Source organism: Harpia harpyja, chromosome 9 (assembly GCF_026419915.1).
Source record: "Harpia harpyja isolate bHarHar1 chromosome 9, bHarHar1 primary haplotype, whole genome shotgun sequence".
NCBI classification, from domain to species: domain Eukaryota; kingdom Metazoa; phylum Chordata; class Aves; order Accipitriformes; family Accipitridae; genus Harpia; species Harpia harpyja.
The window spans coordinates 42,287,608-42,306,475 of record NC_068948.1 but is presented as its reverse complement, the minus strand read 5'-3'; the positions used below and the strand labels follow the sequence as shown (position 1 = coordinate 42,306,475).

The window sequence follows — 18,868 nt, the reverse complement described above, 5'->3', positions numbered from 1 at the left end:
ATCTTCAAAGAGGCAATAAAACAAAAAGCCAGTGCTCCTGCAAGAATTACAGCTGCTTAAGCTGTGAGGGTAAAATGTGTCCTTCTCCAGATGTCACGCAGTCTGAGAAATAGTCTCAGGTTTTGTGGGTATTCTTCCCCCCACCCCCTGCAGTGAATTTCTCAGTATGAAGTGGTATTTACCTTTCTATTGTATAATAGGCTGTTTTTATTGTTCAGATACTACTGAAGAATGAAACTACCTGCCAACTTCTTCTGGTGAAAACTGGTTCAGCATCAATGTGGGCAGTTTTCTTTCTTTCCTTTTTTTTTTTTTTTTTTCCCCTGGGTCTAAGAGAAAATATCATTATCCTCCTGTCATTCATACACTCCGGTGTCAGACAATGCAAATTACTAGAGGTCAGTACTTCTAGTTCCAAGACCCCTTGCCTACCTTTTTGGTGAGAAACATTCACTGCTTCGAATGATGGTAAAGTTTGTAAAACAAACTCTTTTTTTTGTTTTTAAACTGGACAAGACTAATAGGAAAGGCAAAATTGTCTAGGAACTGTAGCAATTTTACATGGGTTATGTAAAGGAGAAGTTTTTACCAACAGGGAATGAAACAGCTGATTTCAAAAAAAGGATGAGCTGTTCTGACAGCCATAACATATGAAACAGTTGTACTAGGTCACAGCAAATATCTGCAGTAGTCTGCGTCCAACTGTGGGCAAGAGTGGGTATTTAGGAAAGAATATGGGAACAGATCAAGCATACACTGATATTTCCTGCAATATACCCTACCAGATAACTGATTGCGTCAACATCTTTCTGTTTAGGTGCCCTTTTAATTTAAATGCTTTTTGAACCCAATCACACTTTTATGACTTTTACTATTATTATTATTCTCTAACACCTCATGACAGAGTTTTACATTTAATTATATACTGCATGGAAGGAATACTTATCTGCTGTCAGATAACTGAATTTGATGTTTCTTTCTTCTTGCACTGTAAGAAATGGTGCAAAAATCATTCACTATTCACCATTTCCCTACCATTCATGATTTTGAGAGTTCTACTGTGTGTGTCTCAGCTATTTCTTTTTCCAGGCTGAAGAGAACCAGTTTGTTTAATTTTTTTTCATATGATAGTCATTCCATACTTGTGATAATTCTTGCTGGTTTTCTCTCTGTTTTCTAATTCTACTGTTAGAAATGATCCTTTATCTTAGTTTATATCTATTAGATTTCATAAATATCTAGAGAGTCCTATTTTAAAGCTGGGCTTGATTGTGTTGAAATCAAAACCTACTTACTTGAGAAGTCCTCTTTTCTTGATATCATAGTTTATCAGGTTGGACTCTTGTCACTGATGGTTCAGATTTCAAATGCTTTTTATCCAGAGAAAGGGCATTCACAGGCACCAGATTTTGCAATCTGTCCCCCTGCCATTACTTTGTTACACAAAATTATTAGGCTTACTAGTGCATTCTAGTGGCATACTAGTGGCAAAAAGTTATGGAGTTCTTTCATTTAAAAAAAATTAATTTTCTCTTATGTATGCAATATATTGTTTCACTTCAATTACGGCAAACAATTTTCTAGGTGACAGGAACCAATATTCACCCTGTTAACACCCTTCCCCGCCCCGCTGATGTATTAGAAAAATGCACATTTCAAAGAAGGTGCAATGAAAAAAGCATTGTTTTTTTCTTTACACATAATCTACCAGCCAGAGCTTGGGTTATGCGTAAACTATACAAGAAGTAGGTTAGTCAATAGTCTGCAACAGTGAATAAACATTTTTCTTTCTACTTGCATATTCTCATGTAGTTCTTATGCAGATTTTTGAAGTATTTTAATAGCTATGGGGCTACTCTAAGGTCCAGAGAGCTTGAAAGAACAGAAAACAATAAAAAATGGGTATTTCACAAAGGCCACAACTCTGTTCTTTAACCACTTCCTTTTCATCCTGCCTCACCAACAGAATAGTGATAGTGTAGTATAACTCTTTCCATCAAAAGGATAGCCCTTATGCTTGAATTTGCCTCTTCAGGATGAAAAGTTTGAGATCTGCTCAGAACTGCATGCATAAAATTGACTTCTCATTTATGGATTCAACTATAAATATGTTTTTACAATTCATGGAGTTACAGAAATGTAGGCTGGATATGACGTCTGAAGGTCACTTATCCTATCGTCCCAGCTGAAGCTGGACTACTGCCAACAGTAAATCAGGCCAGCTATGGCTTTATCTAGTTGAGTAAGGAAAACCTCTATGGATGGAGATTTCACAAAATTTTTAGGCAAATTGTTCCAGTGCTGTGCTAGTCTTCCAGTGAAAATTTTTTTCCTGACATCTAATCTGAACCTCTCAAGCTGCAATCAGTGTTCATTGCTGCTCACTCTTTCATCTGATACTGCTGGGAAGAGTTTAGTGTCATCATCTTTGTAACTATGCTTCAAGTAATTGTAGGCTGTTACTAGATAACCCTTTAGCCTTCTCTTTGCCAGCTAAACAAGTCCAGTTCCTTCAGCCTCTCCTTGAAGGCTAATGCAGGGTTAAGTTACTTATTGCCTAGACACAGAAGGCTGATACTAAGCTTAAAGGTCTCAAATGAGGACAGCTAAAGTCCTGGACCACTTTTTGTGTAAAACTATGCAGCATTTCAGCTATGTTGAATATGTACTTGAAATGCTCCTTTTGCCCTTAAGCAAAACAAATAATCTAAAGGCCTGAAAGAAAACAAAACCAAAAAAACCCCACCCTACTTGAAAACAATGAGTAAGCATTGAAATTAATTGAAATATGTTACCAGGAATAAAAAAGCTGGCCTCTGCTACCATATATATAGCTCACTCTAAGGATAAAACATCCAGATATTTACAGTTAAAGTATGGATGTTCACGCTACTTTGGATATATTTTCAAGAACTGTGAGATTTTAAATGAATATTATTTTAACAAGAAAATGTTTTTAAACTAGGTTTTTTTCTAAACTCCAGAAATATGCAGTTTGTCTGGAATACTGTATAATGCTTAAAAAATACCCCACAGCCCAAAGCAATCTTAGGTATTATATCCTGCTAATTTGCTTCTTAGTTCTAAGTTAAGAACTATCTTAATTTGTACTCAGGAAATCTTAATTTTCTGGCACTGCCAAAGACACTGAAGATTTATTCTTATACTCCTTTTACGGCACGTTTGCCCTCTTAAAACTGCTTGCCCCCCCCCCCCCCCCCAAAATAATACACAGAGAAACAGAGTGAGAGCTCTCGTAACTCTTACATCAGGTTTATGTAGCATAAAGCTTTGTTGACCTTTGAGGTGGTAGAAGTAGAGTGTTAACAATTGTTTGCTGAGCAACTGAAACATAGCAAGCTTTCCTTTAAAAAGAAAAAACAAGCTACCTGCTCACTTCAATGATTAAATGGAGGTTTATGAGAAGAGGTATACTCCATGATACTATTTATCTTGAGTACTTTTACCACAGCCTTGGCAGTGCTGCCCTGGCTGGATGCCATCTATGTAATGTGTAGATTTTAATATGTTGGCCCATTGTGACTTTAAGTTTCTTTTGGCCTGCATCAGGTGCAGTAGCATTTCTTTTGCCAATCTATCCTTATTACTCCTTCCCAGAAATGTTGACTTGTGTTGCTTTTCTACCAGGCACAGGACCAATATTGACTGCCCCATATTTCTATTCTCCTGAACATACCTTTTTCTAGAACTTTCCTCTGGACTTGTAATTCTCTTACGAGAAGTGATAAATATAGCACCTATCACATGCACATTTTATGATTTCTAAATGTAATTTTCCTGTACTTCAGGATATGTATAGCTAGTCACAAGCAATAACTCAATCTACATGTATTTCTCCACTTTTATTCTGCCCCCTTCCTTCTTGTGGAACAACCTTTAATACCTTGGGCAGACATACTGGAGCAGCCTTTATCTGGATCTTCCAGCATTTCTATTAAATGATGAATGCCCCACACTTTCTGATCCTTGAACTCAGTAACCTTTTCCTCTCTTCTTCCAAGAGTTTTTTATATATCATTTCTTTAGGTTCTTTTTAGTTTGTAAGTCCTAACAGAAGCACCTGTTGTCCTGTTCCTTTGCGTGCAAATCCCCTGGCTCAAAATCTAATCATCCTGTCAGAAAACTTAATCAAACTTCTTTCTCAGCCCAGGCACTCTCCTTAGTATAATCATAGCTTGGTGTCAGACTGTACTTACTAGGATTAACAAATCTGTATTGTTCCTGATCTAGGAATATAAAACAGTTTTGATACATAGTATTAAAGAGTGGTTTACCCCAGTCTGTCATTGGCACCCATAAGTAACTACTACATAACAATGCTTAACTTACCATGTACTCATAGAATCATAGAATCATGCTCCTACAGACATGACTTGCCATTTCAGTGCACACCTAAGAAGTTGCAGGGATCAATTTTCAAAGACAAATGTTCAGGACTCTGTTAAAGTACTACTCCTAATTAAATCTGCTTAGTCTAGTCTAGTCCACAGTAAGCCTTAGTAATGCTACAATTCTTTTCCAGTCACAGAGATCATACATGATAAAATATTCATAATGTTTTCATTGTCATCCTATACAATAGCCAAGACTAAAGGTCCCCATGTAATTCTCATTCATAGTGCCAGATTCAGTTATCATCTGCAGAATTTTCTGTAAGGCAGTAGTAATACTCCGCAGGAAATCATCAAGGGAGACAGTATGCTGCAGTACCGCTTTGTTACATTTATTTTCCCTTCTCTGAAAAAGAGGTATCAAACATTGACTACTGCCTCCTCTACCTGTTTTACGTTGTCACGTACAATCTGTAAGTATAAACAATTAGAAGATGTTGTCTTTAAAATAGTGAGGAATTAATTTGGTAGTTTACAAATTTTGTTTGCTAGTATAATTTTTCCTCCTGATTTGAGGATGAATCTGTTTAAAAAACTGGAAGAAAGCTTGCTTCAGGCTTAATACATTTTTTTGCCCTCACCATATAAATCCATATCTTCCTATCCAAAATCACACAAGATTTCTTCAGGGCTTCACTTCATAACATCCATGTTTCTCAGCCTTCTATATGCTCATTTCATAGTAGAGATTCAAGGTTCCTCTAATATAAAACCTTCTTTTATCATCCCTTTCAATTTCCCTTTACTGCGGTGACATAAAGTATATGTGTGCATGTATATATCCATATGATAGGTGCTATATTGACATAGCTGCTTCTAGTTATCCTGACCTTCTTCCTGTTTTGTTTACCATGTAACTGGTCAGGAATTCCTGCAGTGGTTTTAGACTAACGTAACATAATACTTTGGTGATGGGATAATGAGTTTGCTTGTAGAATAAGTTGAGCTTCTAAGTGACTTAATAACACTTCTAATGAATTCATAATGGGACTTACCATTCTATGTCACCCTTTCTAATTTTGACATTTTAGAATTCCCAACATTTTCTAGGAAAACTTTGGGATCCTAGGATTGGAAAGAAAGGGTTTGGAAAGGCAAAACAATTCTGTCTAGTCAAATCCCTATTGGTTACCCTGTCCGTTCTGGGAGATGCCAAGGCTAGAAACAGGACAACACAGGTAGGGTGTTTTATCCCAGTTTAATCCTATCTCAGTGAGGTTCTTAATTTCTTTATTTGAGAGATATATTGAGTGAATTGGACTAAGTCTATTTACTTCTCTCCAACAGATAGTTAGTTTCTTCTTTTTGATTTTTAGATGAAAGTAATTACTTTTTGTAACTTATGAAATTATAATCTTTCCCCATTTAGACCCACAGCTACCTGATCCTATGCATTCTTGTAGGAGTCTTCTTTCTTTGAACAAAAGATGATGATATAATAGTCTTTTTCCTTTTAAATCAAGCCTTTCTTATCCAGCACTCAATCAGGACTGCCTAACTGCTAGACAGGAAGGACCTTTCAAATAGCACTCGGTCTAGGCTTTTTTACAAGAAAAAAGTATCTGTATATTTATCCAGGCTGTCTTGCTTTCTGCATCATCTGTATTTTCTTCTGCAAAATTCTTCTGCTTTCCCTCTGCCTTCCATTATACATTTATTCAAACATAGTTTGAATTCCTGAATTGCTTTGACTATGATTGTCTTGGGCAATGGTATTTCCTTCTATGTGTTTTGTAGACTGTCATTATCTCAGAACGGTTTAAATTTGTTTGTATAGTAACCTTAAGGAAAAAACAATGTTTACATCCAACAGATTCAATTACCTTTTTACCCACCATCCCTTCTTCAAATACTTTAGCTTTACCTGCTTTCTTTAGAAGGTCTTAAGTTGTGGATCTCTAAAGAACACATTTGAAACAGAAAGAAAAGATTCATGCCGTTTTGTTAAATAGCTCATAGCTACTAGTATATGCTAAATGCCAGTCACTATCACAAGGAAAAGCCTCAACAGGAAAAGCAACAGCTTCCACTGGTTCTTCCAAGTTTTACTGACATTTAAAGATTTTCTAACTTTTCCACAAAGCAAACTTTACCATTCCTGCACCAATTTCATTCATCATTGTTTACGGTTTACGGAAGATAAATTTTATTTAGTTTAATTAAGGTTTTCACAATCCCCAAATGCCTACCAGTTCTAAAATAATGATGAAAGAGAAATAATGATTGAAAGATAAAGTTCTTGGGTATTTAGTACAAATGGCAGTTAATTTCCATATTTGTGATAGTTTCTCTCTTCATAATTTTTCATTTTTAAGTTCAAAGCTCTCCCAACTGTGACCAGAAAGCTTTAATGTGAAAGCTGTGAAGAGATACTACATTCCAATTTGGCTCCATTTACCAAGTTATTTTTCTAACTACTTGCTATCTTGATAGCAGGGTCCTCCCTTTTCAAAAGTCTTAGTTATTCTGGAACCCTTTCCTGCTAAGCACACCTCTACTGTTCCAGAGGATGACCAGGGATGTTTGTATGTTTGCAAATTACTGGAAGAACAGAAGCAGCCATCTGTTCCTTAGCACGTTCTTTCCCTTAAGCAACCACTTGTTCTCGTGCTCAGAGAAGAACTTGCAATTAGCCCCCAACAAAGCCATCTGGATAAGGCATTGGCATTACCTTGCTTATACCCTAGCTTGTGTATAATTATGAAATTACAGCAGCACATTTCTTCTAACCACCTGGCTAGCTACTCCCCTCAGGATTTCTGAAATGGAAAAGACACTGCAGAGAAGAAGAATGCTTTTTCCTACCATTATTTTTCCTCCACATTAATAAAAAATTTTTATAACTCCTTTGGGATTTGTACAATGACTTATTCTATTTTTTTATTATAAGCCATAACCCTCTCAAGTTCACTTTCCCTATAATATGTACAGTAGTTTTAGAGTATTGATGAAACCAGAAACGAGCCTGTTATGTTAGGATAGGAGTATATGAGTGGACACATCATGTATCTTTATGTTCAGGTTCAGTGTCAGCCTTCATCTTAGAACTGTGGACATATCACTTCTTATTTAAGATTTTCAGATATATCAAGATGTCACCTGGCTATAAAAAACTGAGACACGTGTCATGCATTGCTGTTTCAAATGTGATTGATACACTGCACAAATCATAAGCCACCACTTAAAATTGATAAAGGCCTTGTCTTGCCATGTATACTATTTTCTCTTAGGTTTGGATTTACTTGTCATTTAATTCCATGCAGAAAGTGAGATTGAACACTACGTGTTTCACGTCTCCATGTTAACAGGTAAAAAAAAATTTCAGAATAACTTCAGTTAGTTTTCTGTTCTTCATTGGGAAGTAGGTGTTGCCTCTTTCTCTTTCCGTAAAGTTTTCATCATTATATGGATGACATCTCACTGTTATTTGAAGACTTGTTTTTTCCTTTCTGATACATCTCCTTATTGTTCAGCAATACATTTTCGTACTTTTGCTATTATAGTTAAATCATGAAATGGATTTTGGGGGTTCATTTCCCAAGGTATATCATGCATTTATACCATGCAACCATAGTCTTGCACTGGTGCAATATAGCCTGCATCTTTGTTGGAAATGATTCCTGATTCACATATCTGCATTTTAACTAAAAGAAATTCTATTTAGTTTAGTTAAGGTTTTTATGACTTTCAGATATTCAACCAATATTGTAATAATAATACTACATTGAAGAAGAAACTTCTTAGGTGTCAGGTACAACAGTTTACTGATTCTTTCTTTACCTCATGTAAGAGATCACAAAGTTTACAAGAATTTAAAACTGTCAGTCCTCTTGTACATGTTCATTAACTTTCACAATTTATGGAAGGGTTTTAACTCTCTGATTTTGTCCTTGGACTACAGACCCCAACTGAGGATTTGGTAGTAGAGGGACAGTATTATGATTCACTACAAAATACAGTAATAAACACAAACCTCTTAAAATGCAATATCCTGTTGGCATGAATGTTCTGAGAGTTGGCCAAAAACCTATATTAGCTCTAAACCATTTTTTTCCAGACAATTAGTAGCAAAAGCATTTCAACTGAGCTAAAAATTTCTTGCATGGTTTTATTATCAGCTACAAATTCAGGGAAGGAAAGAAAAGCATGATTATTTGGAAAGAGACCTATGATGTTTTTAGGGGATTATCTGTTGTGTCAGGATTTGCATTGTGAAAATAAAAAATAAACCCTCAAACAGATTTTTAAAGCCATGTTTTTACACCTATAAATCTGTCTGTATATAAAGTAGGCTCAAGTGTCAGATGACCCCACCTTTACAAAGGAAGTACTAAACAAACCCCCCCAAATATAGGGACTGTATAACTTTGCTTATATTCCAGTATGCCTTAAGAGGCTTGTGAGTTAGATTTCAACATGGCTACATACTGCTGCTGTGGCAGTGCCAACCATCATGGTGCGCCCCTGTGCTGGGGCTTTTGAAATGACAAGAAACTGCCAAAGGTCTGTGGTTTTAATCTGTAAACACAGAATTACTAAAATAACTAAATCAATGCCTTCATGGAACTCTGAGAACAGAGGATGCAATTCTGACCAAATCAATCCATAGCAAATGAAGAGTAACATGAGGAAAGTATAAGAGGTAATTTGAAAAGCCTAGGTAAACAGTCTGCTCTGCTCGTATTTCAGCAACTATGCATTTTTAAGGGGTAATTTTTTCAGGATACTGTTTTAGTGTAACAATAATGATCAATATTGTTGCAGATTTCCTTTGAAGTAATATCAATAAAATGTATTTTCATTCTCTAGTAAAACCAAATAAAAATGAAATTTTAAATAAATGATATTTTCATATTACTTTTCATGTAATAAACAGTGAATGATTCTCCTCTCTTCATCTCACCAGTTGAAATATGGAGCAACTCTAGTGAAGTCAAGGGAGATGCACTACACCAAGTGATACAAATTTCAGGATAATTAGGCCCAAAATACTGTTACTTCTATTAAAACCCCAAATCAGCCTCAGCTCCACTTGCCAAACAGGAACACTGGCCAGAATACTTCACAGTCAAACAACAACAAAAATACCCAGACTCTATAGATTATTTTCATCCTCTCTGAACACAAGCCAGACAAATGGAACACATACATATTTGCAAATAATCTTGTTTAACAAAATATACTCTTTTTTAGATAACCCAGATCCCTTCTGTTCACTTACTCTGGACCACAGCGGTGACTCATCATGTATGCATAAAGTTTTCTAGAAACCTAAAATATTGCATATACAAAGGAGTGCAATACCTGCAGAGTAATCTATATGGGAAATGCAGCTAATACTGTTCAAAACAGTAAATTCACTACAGGTTAACATTAGAAGAAAACAAAGGAGTCAATTATTGCAGAATAATAGGTGGGACTGTTAGAAATTAGTGAAGTGTCATAGTGGTTTTAGAATCACTATCCAAAGTAAGCAAACATCCAAAGTACCATACCTCTTGCCACTGCGAGAACACTGCCACTATGTGCTATGGCACATGTCTTTGTTAGAAGGAATATATTACTTGATACACATTGTAATTCCACAGAGAATTCTGTGTATCATCTCCAATGCCTTATTTTCACTGCTTTCTGTTATTAAACTATAAAAAAGAAAACATGGATTCTCTAAATGTACTTGACCAATAAATCTGACATAATATGTTTATATAGAATGATAAAATACGTAGCTATTTTCCAGTCTGCCCTATTCAGTTTCTTTATTTGCAGAAATAAATCAAAACAGATACAAAGATAGATGAATGTACTCTGTAAATACCATTGTGAACTTCCGCAAAATTTATGTTCTTTGTATACATATGATAAAAGAATACTGAGCATAAAAGTCTGTCAAAAAGCAAATATTTTTTTCTTTCAGTTGGGAAGCATGATAGTATTTTGTATAAGGTATAAACGCAAGAAGTCAAATGAACTTTTCTTTTGTTTTTTGTTACAAGAGGTATTTCTGAAAACAAGTTACATCACTATGGAATCGGATAGGTCTAACAGCAGCTTCCAGAACTAATGCCAAGAGCTGGGCATATATAACAGGACATAGGCAGATGTATGAGAAAGGCCTTAAAATTTGCCACACCAAAACATCCTATGGGCTGGAATATGTCTATCAGTCACTAATTGAACAGTCTTATGTGAAAAAAAGTTAAGACTGCTTCCCTACTTTGAGGAATCGGCCAAAACATCTTGAAGAAAATAATCTTGATCAGTGTCGACTAATTAGGAGCTTTTGATTAATGTATTTTTGTTTGTTGAAAGATCAGTCAACGGGGGGAAACAGAGAGGTTCTATGGAAAGAACTTTAAGAATAGTTTAAAAATGTTAGGAATGACATATGGTATATATGATCCTTTGAAGAACCTTACAGTCTTCTGTTTCTGCCAAACCAAAATACTTTTAACCATACTAAAACTGTTAGGCTTGAGTTGATTCCAGTCTTTCTTCAAGAAACTATGCTTCTTTGAAAAAATATAAGTTCTGTATAAAATGATTCATTATACCTTTTGGAAGCACTGGGAAATCAGGTATCAGTAATCTCCAGGAGTTTTACCAGACATTTTCAATATTATTTTTCTCTTATTTAAATAAAAAATATCAAATCAGCTGCTCTTACTTTCAGATGGCAAGGCATGCCACTATATAAAAAGTTTACAAACAGCAAGCTGCTCTTCATCTGATGACTCCTCTGAAGACACTAAATTCACGATCTGTACATGTTATTAAACTATCCACTATATAATACAAAGTGAGACCAAAGACAACAGTCTGGGAGGATTTGGAACTGTATCCTGATATATCATTAATGATGCCCATCATTCACAATACCCCTCCCTTCCATCATGAACTATGCTGATCGATAATGCCTAATCTTATTTAAATTTGTTATATGGACTAAGCTGAAGAAATTATATTAAATCCTATGCAATCTCATGATCTGAGAATAGTGAAAGTAAGAGATACTCAGAACAGGATTTATTTTCTTAATTTAGCAGGACAGTATTGCAAATTTACTTTGTCTGAAGGCAAAAAAAAAGGTGAAAGATACATTGAATTAAAGAAACCAGACTTCACAAATACATGAAACAGCGATCTGAACAGTTTTTGTACAGCTTTTGTAGAGATCAATTTAAAGAATAATCATCTGAATATATGCATCTCTTTATGGAAACTTAACATGGAAAAAATTTCCATAGATATTTAGCTTGTTTATTGTTTTCAAGGAAGATTATCATCTATATTGCTCTATATGAAAAGCTTTCTTCATATTTTATCCATGGTTTATCAGCAAGCAGACTTTACACAGCTGAGTGTACAAGGATTCTTTGCATCTTGTGACCATGGTGCAATAAATCTTAGTGTTATCTCAAAACAGAGGGAAGGACTGTTGAAGATAAGACAGGAATAAACCATGATTCCTCACAACAATGTTTTCAACAGTATAAAGCCTAAACAAAAAAAAAACCTGAGAAGGAACAATAGCTAATATTTTAGCTGTAGGCTAAATGTTAACTCTAGGCCTGTCATTTGGGTAAGAGCTAAAAGCTTTACAGAAATGTTTCCCATACAAAATCAATTCATCTGGACATGTGAGTAGGAATACTGAATTTCATGCTGTCATTAACATCACATTGGCTTACCTACTTGAAATTATTTTGAGAGTTATGCATTGGATCAGGTCTACAACAAATAGATATGCCTTACAGCATTCTGAGATTTTAAAGATACTCAAAACTTACAAAAATTGTTTTGGGGTGTATGAAGAGGATTAGATGGGAATGATGAAAGAGCATAACTAAGGCTTTGGAATCTGATATGAAACTGGCCCATGGAGGTCAAAATAGCAAACAGCATTATCACGAAGTTGAAACATTAGTTGATGTTAATTTTCAAGAGGAGAATAACTGGCACACAGCTAAAAGACTCTTCTAGATAAAAAAATATTTAAACAGACATCACTGCAAGAATTCCAATTTTTAGCCTATGTTACCTCTGTCTCAGAGTCTATGAAATCTTTGGAATCTGTATAATTTCCAGTGTTTTAAAATGTACCTTGTTTTGTGAATATTTGTTTCTAGACATTTTTCCTAATACATTTGCTGGACAGAAAAAACTGATTCCAAATTTTCAGTCATATATCCTTTTCCTACTTTCAGCAGTACATGAACACAGATGAACTGCGACAGAATAAAGGTCCACTTATTCAAGAATTATAGTTTTATTAATAAAAATTATTGCTGAGTATTGAAAATGATTGGAATGGAACCTTGTTGCTTAATTGTAAAATGCCATGCTTATCAACATTCTCTAAACATGAATAGGATGACTTGGTTAAAAGATATGTTTTCTTTTAAATAGAAAATATGAGTGCATACCTTAAAAAATTTTCATGATAGAAAAATATCTGACTAAAGTTAGTCAGATGATGATAATGCTGATTTGTCAATGAAACCTAACAGAAAAAAAGATCTAAGTTGTAACATGCTGGAAAACATTGACCTTAGCAAAAAAGCCTGATTAAGATATTTTCTGTATCCACTTTTGACAATACTTGAGTGATATTTATTTTAATCATCTAGAATATTTTCTATTCAAAACATTACATCTGTTTACACCTATGTACAGGTGTAAACCGAGCAATAAACTCAGCCTTCCAAGAGCACTTGGTACCATGGACAGCTCCAGCTGCATCCTGAGTGTGTGTCGCAGCAGCAACGCGTCAGGAAAATTCAAGACGGCCGTTGATTTCTAACGGACCTTTCTGCTTTCAGTTTATAGCGGCATTGGATTGTTATTTCCAAATATGTAATGGTGGTGGTCATCCTAAATTGTTCATAAATGGAATCTGCCTACTCAGGGCAGCAGACAGAAAGATGTTAAACACATCTAGCTAAACTCAGCTTTCACCTGTAAGTATACAAGTTGTCCCACCAGTAGAATGTGGTTCTTGTGTATTCTTTCAAGCTTACCATTATACAATGGGGAGAAGTAAGGCAAGGAAAAAATTCTGAGTATGTATAGTGTGCTAAACTACACATCTAATGATGCACTGTTACAATTGTGCTGTAGTAGTTCTGTCTTCTTGTTAACAGCAGAATGTTTCTCTAGTGTGAAATCCTTAGAAATTACTCATACCTTTTATTTAAAGAATTTGTTTATAGTGCAAACCTAAGTTTGAACACAACCATATTTTCCCAAGTTACATCTATTGTTTCTAGATCTTCAGTTTTAGACTTTCCTCCATAGTTGCCAAATGTTTTAAAAAATAAAGGAAGAGGTAGTCTGTGGTGAAATGTATTATAACCAAGTAAGTGAATTAAGACCCCTGAAATTTCATGGTCAGGTAAGATGTACAGTCACCAAATAAAACAAAAGTTGTTTCTAAAAGCAGATTTTGCTCATTGATAGACATAATAATGTATTTTATGTGCTTTTCACAGTTTTGCAGAACACTACTGTTGACACTGTTGTTTCCTCTCCTACAGAGTCGAATGGCAGAAAGTTTGCGTCTCTTTGATTCTATCTGCAACAACAATTGGTTTATCAACACCTCCCTCATCCTTTTTTTGAATAAGAAAGATCTGCTGGCAGAAAAAATCCGACGCATCCCCTTAACAGTCTGCTTTGCTGAATACAAAGGCCAAAACACTTATGAGGAGGCAGCAGTCTACATACAACGCCAGTTTGAGGACTTGAATCGCAACAAGGAGACCAAGGAGATCTACTCACACTTCACCTGCGCCACTGATACTAGTAACATACAATTTGTCTTTGATGCAGTGACAGATGTCATCATTCAGAACAATCTCAAATATATTGGCCTCTGCTAAGAATCCTTGGGCTTAATCTGTTTTCCTGAAGTGATAAAAAAGGGGCTAACCACTTCCACTTCTAGTGGAAAAAAATGGGGCAATGCTTAGTAGCCCAAGGAGAGAAAAGGGGAAATCTGATGTATGTACACAGTTCCTCTTATGCCCCCTTAACCCGCTACATCATTTTTCAAAAATACATGTTCTGGAGAGTGAAGGCCTCCTCTCCAAAAAACCCCACACAACACCGCCCACTCCCCACCCCCCCCAGTAAAAAAACCCCAACGAACAACTCAAAAACCCCAAACGAAAACAAAAAGAGATTGAGGCCCAACTCTGTGGAGGTGTTTTCACCACAGTCACTGCACTTTTATTCCATTTGTTTCATTCCATTTCCTACAGTGGGAGTGTTATCATGTTCTATGTAAGAAATAATTCTTCATCCGGTTGTCCTAAAATTTTACTGACGTGAAGATATAAAGCTGGTGACTGATAGATTAAGTCATTTGCAGGGTGTGGAGTGAAAAGCTAGTTCAAACCAGAAGCTACAGAACAGGAGAGTTTAAGCAAAATACTACTTAAATTTGTAAAGAATGGGAATGCACCCACAATATTGGTACACACAGCCAAACAGTATATACACATACATCATGTATGCACATGCACATGACTCACAGCATATACTATGTACACACTTCTGCTTTACTTTACTGTTTATCATGGACACCTTGCCTGTTAAAGGAATTGTTGGTGCGTAACTGTTCTGTGATTTCCAAACTGACTAGCAGCTCTTTCTGCTCTTTAAGGCTTCAAATATGCAGCAAAACTACATGAAATGAATCTATGAATAGGCCAAATCAAGGTCAGTGTTTCTTCTACTGGTAAGGAGTTTTATACATCAAAACAGTCTTCTTTTACATCTTTTTTTGCCAAATCTTGTGGTGTTTCATAAAAACCAAACTATATTTAAGTAGGTTAGTGTTCCTTTTTTAATACAGATAGAAAAAATAAATCACAAAGCAATTTTTTAAATTATTGTTGTAGTGTCTGGATTGCTGAATGTGAAAGTTGCCAACGGACAATTCTGTTCCACTGCTCCAAATACATTCTGGGAATTGTAATATTGTAACAGATTTCCCAAGAAGCAGGAGCCATGGAGATTGTGTAGTATATAGCCTCCAAAGTCTTTTTTTGTTGTTTTTTTAATTATTTTGAAAATGTGATGTATTATTAGAAGGTTAAAGATGAGCGATACGAACAATAACTAAATGTCTTGATATTTCAATTTAATAATTTAAATTATTTACAGTTTAGTGAAGTTAAGGAAACTGAAGAGATGCATTCCTCAGCTCCAGGTTTCATCTCATAAAGAAACACTACTGGATGGAGTAACATTCCGGCAAAAGTTTGAATGCATAAGAAGCTCTGTGGGACTATACTGGAAAATCTCAAATGGATCATATAGACCTAAGCCTTTGGTCAGTTGATTCTTTCCCCTGCCATAGAAAAGACTTCTGAAAGACTTCAGTGTAAAGTTGGTGTGTAAATATATGTTTGATAATTGTAAAGCACATATGTACACAGAAACACAGACACACATGCACACTGGAAGATAACCTTCTACTTTTGTTCCCCCTATGTACTATGATTAGTGCAAGAAATCTCAGCCAAGGGCTCTAAGAAATTTAAAACAAAATGGTTAATAACATCAACATTTAAATTGTCCACTTAAAAAAAATAAATAATACAAATGATACTGAACGTGTCTATAGTGTGTTCATTAATTAGTGTTATGACAGTTACTTAATTGGATGTTTGTGAAGTTTTCTTTCCTTTATGACAGACTGCTAAGTTTTGTTTATTTGCTCCAGATCTTTTTCCTCAGTTTATTTGCCAACATTCAGCAGTTTCAATCTTAAGCAATTACATTTGAGCAACTCAGCAAGATTTAAGGGATGTGTTCCCATTTAGCATCTTTACAAATTCTGAATGCATGCTATTGTTATATTTTGGGGGGAGATGGTTAGTAGCAATTTTATGAAAGAAGTTTTAGATCAAGATCTATAGGAAATATCAGGAAAGAAACTTCCATAGTATCTGCAAGATACATAAGAAGCCTACCTGCATATTGTCTTACACAAGTAGGAACTTTGCACTGATGTCTATGCTTAGAAATACATGTCTAGGTATAAGCACATACATAAATTTTTGAATAGCGCCTAAGATGGTGTCCTAAACCTGTATTTAAAGATTGAAAAAAACTTGAAAAATATGTTCACATCTTTGTACTATTGAGCTCTCAGCAAGTCTCCAAAATCAATCCAAAATACTGTCTGGCTCATGCTTGTGAAAAATTAGACTTTAAGAAAAATCTAAATATTTTTTTAAAGTGACCATATAGGGTGATCTATCAGCATAAGTCTTATTGATGGTTTTTCATTTAAGTTTTCTTGAAAATTCCATCCATTCAGACTATAACAAGGTTCTTCTAGAACATCCTCTGAAATATTTAGAAGTCTGGATGTACATTAAGAAAAGGTGCAACTCTTGTACAAACAGCATAACCTCATAAAAATCACTTGTTAGAGGATGCTAGATAAATAATATCCCTGGAGTTTAACCAGAATTTGACTTAGGACCCTTCACCCCATTAATCATTTCTGACACCAGCTGAAAATATTTGATAGTGCTTGGATAATTTCATTCCTTTGTTTGCTTCTCAGCATTTCTACAAAACGCATCAGAACATCCTAATCTTTCTTACTTTAAGTTTAAGAATCCTTCTTTTGACCTGTTTGAGGATATATAGATTCAAGGTAGGATTTTTCTAAGTGACCTGGAGACTCAAGCTAATGATGAGCTGGGACTGCCAAGACAACTAAATACTCTTGAAGGTAGTGGTACAAGCAATAGTAATTTTCAACCTTGCTAGAGAATGCAAACATAACAAAAAATATTTTCTGAGGCTCATGTCATGGGTTAAGACTTTGAAAACTCTTCAGTCCAGACATAATCAATAATGGGGAAAAATCTGTCTAATGTTGAAGGAGGTATTTTATCCCTGTACTGAAAGACACAGAGCCCCTTTAAGCACTCCCTGTCAACTGTTACACCTAAATAATAGAGGCAAAAGAGCCAATGAGGCTGCGCCTTGAAGGTATAAAAGGTTGTCATGCCACATCAGGCATATTTAGGTCTTACTTGTAATGAGAAGATACTATTGCCTCCTTGTGATATTTGCTGTCAGGCTGCTTGACTTGGTGAGTTTACTAAAAGCTAAATATGGTAACTGCTAGTACAGTCTGTAGAGCTAGTACAGGATCCTCTAAACTTTGTTTACCATTAAAGTGCTATCATTTAATTGAGAAATTCCATGGTATTTCTAGCCTAAATTGCTTTCTGTAGCATAATATCCTATTATTATCCCGTTGAATTGTGAAAAAGGTATAAAATGAGTCAGAGCTTCCTTTTCCAATGAATGGACTATTAGATGTTATGCCTCCTTCAGCTCTAGCTTTCATGGTACTGTGGCCATTTCAGACAAGTGAAAGAAGTGACAAGAAAACACCTGCATTCATTAAAGCGTAGCTTCAAGGTAAGAAAGATGAATACGAAAACTAAAAACAAAAGTGTAGTCAGTCAGGAGGAGGGTAAGAGACATTTTATATTAAAAAATAAATCTTTATTCAGCTAAGACAGTCCTTCCAACATAAGTATTACAGGCAAACTACAATAGAAGTGGCAAATCTAGGATATTTTAGCAAAGGCCTAAGGGTATTTCTGAAGAAAAGGAGTCAGTTATATTTCTTATTGAATGAAGGCTATCTTGGGAAGGAGGAAAGAAACTGAAGCACTGCCATGTGTTCCTACTTGGCTTAAGAAAAGTGTAGGCATGGGGAGGAATAAAGCAGTAAATAATTAAGTTTAAATAATCAATTCACATAATCATGTTCTCTGAATAGCAATTCCTTGCTATTAACACTCTAATCATTTAATTCCTATGACATTTTTCATCTTAGTACTCTGAGTAACTCATGGTTACTCTTTTCTATCTGAAGAATTCAAGATGTTAAAATAAATTCTTTTACACAGAAGTGATTGTATAAGAAAACTGAGGCACAGGGAAGTTAAAACTAAAAAGTCTTGGCCAAAGACAGGTGCTGAAATGAAATCCCTTGACTCTTAGTTGTCCACCTGGGTAAATCATGCAATTAAATTTGCACCTATTTTCTCAGTTCTCAGGTTTATCAGTGATGCAGTGCACTGCCACCTGAAAACTGCATTAATACAGCTGGGATTTCACTTCACCTGGGCAACAATGACATTCACAGAAGAGATGGTCCATCTGCTGCAATAAGAATGCCATCTGTCCTTTTATCATTTGCACTCCATACAGCAAAACAAGTTTCAAAGGGAAAAAGGTATCCTTAAACAGTCCTTATCCACAGATGCAATTGGTTATGATTTTCCAAGGGTCGAATAGTGGAGACAGTGAGGGTCAGTAAAGTAGGAGAAATATTATCTCTTGGACTTTTCCCAAATAGAGGTTCTGGCAAGCTTAGAAATCCATTGCCCCATCCAATCCACCTCAATCTT

At 35.3% G+C, this 18,868-nt stretch overlaps 2 protein-coding genes across 3 annotated transcripts in view; one reads left to right on the top strand and one right to left on the bottom strand.

The window, feature by feature from the left end:
• GNAZ (G protein subunit alpha z) overlaps positions 1–14,537 on the top strand; it is a 73,672-nt gene extending 59,135 nt beyond the window's left edge. For both annotated transcript variants that reach the window (XM_052797391.1, XM_052797392.1), the window contains one exon: positions 13,949–14,537. In XM_052797391.1, the coding sequence (XP_052653351.1) occupies positions 13,949–14,293 (345 nt within the window). In that variant the 3' untranslated portion in view covers positions 14,294–14,537. The remainder of the gene's footprint in view (positions 1–13,948) is intronic.
• The window catches only part of RSPH14 (radial spoke head 14 homolog), a 102,975-nt gene that overhangs the window by 77,446 nt on the left and 6,661 nt on the right, over positions 1–18,868 (bottom strand). The gene's annotated exons all lie outside the window — the stretch shown is intronic.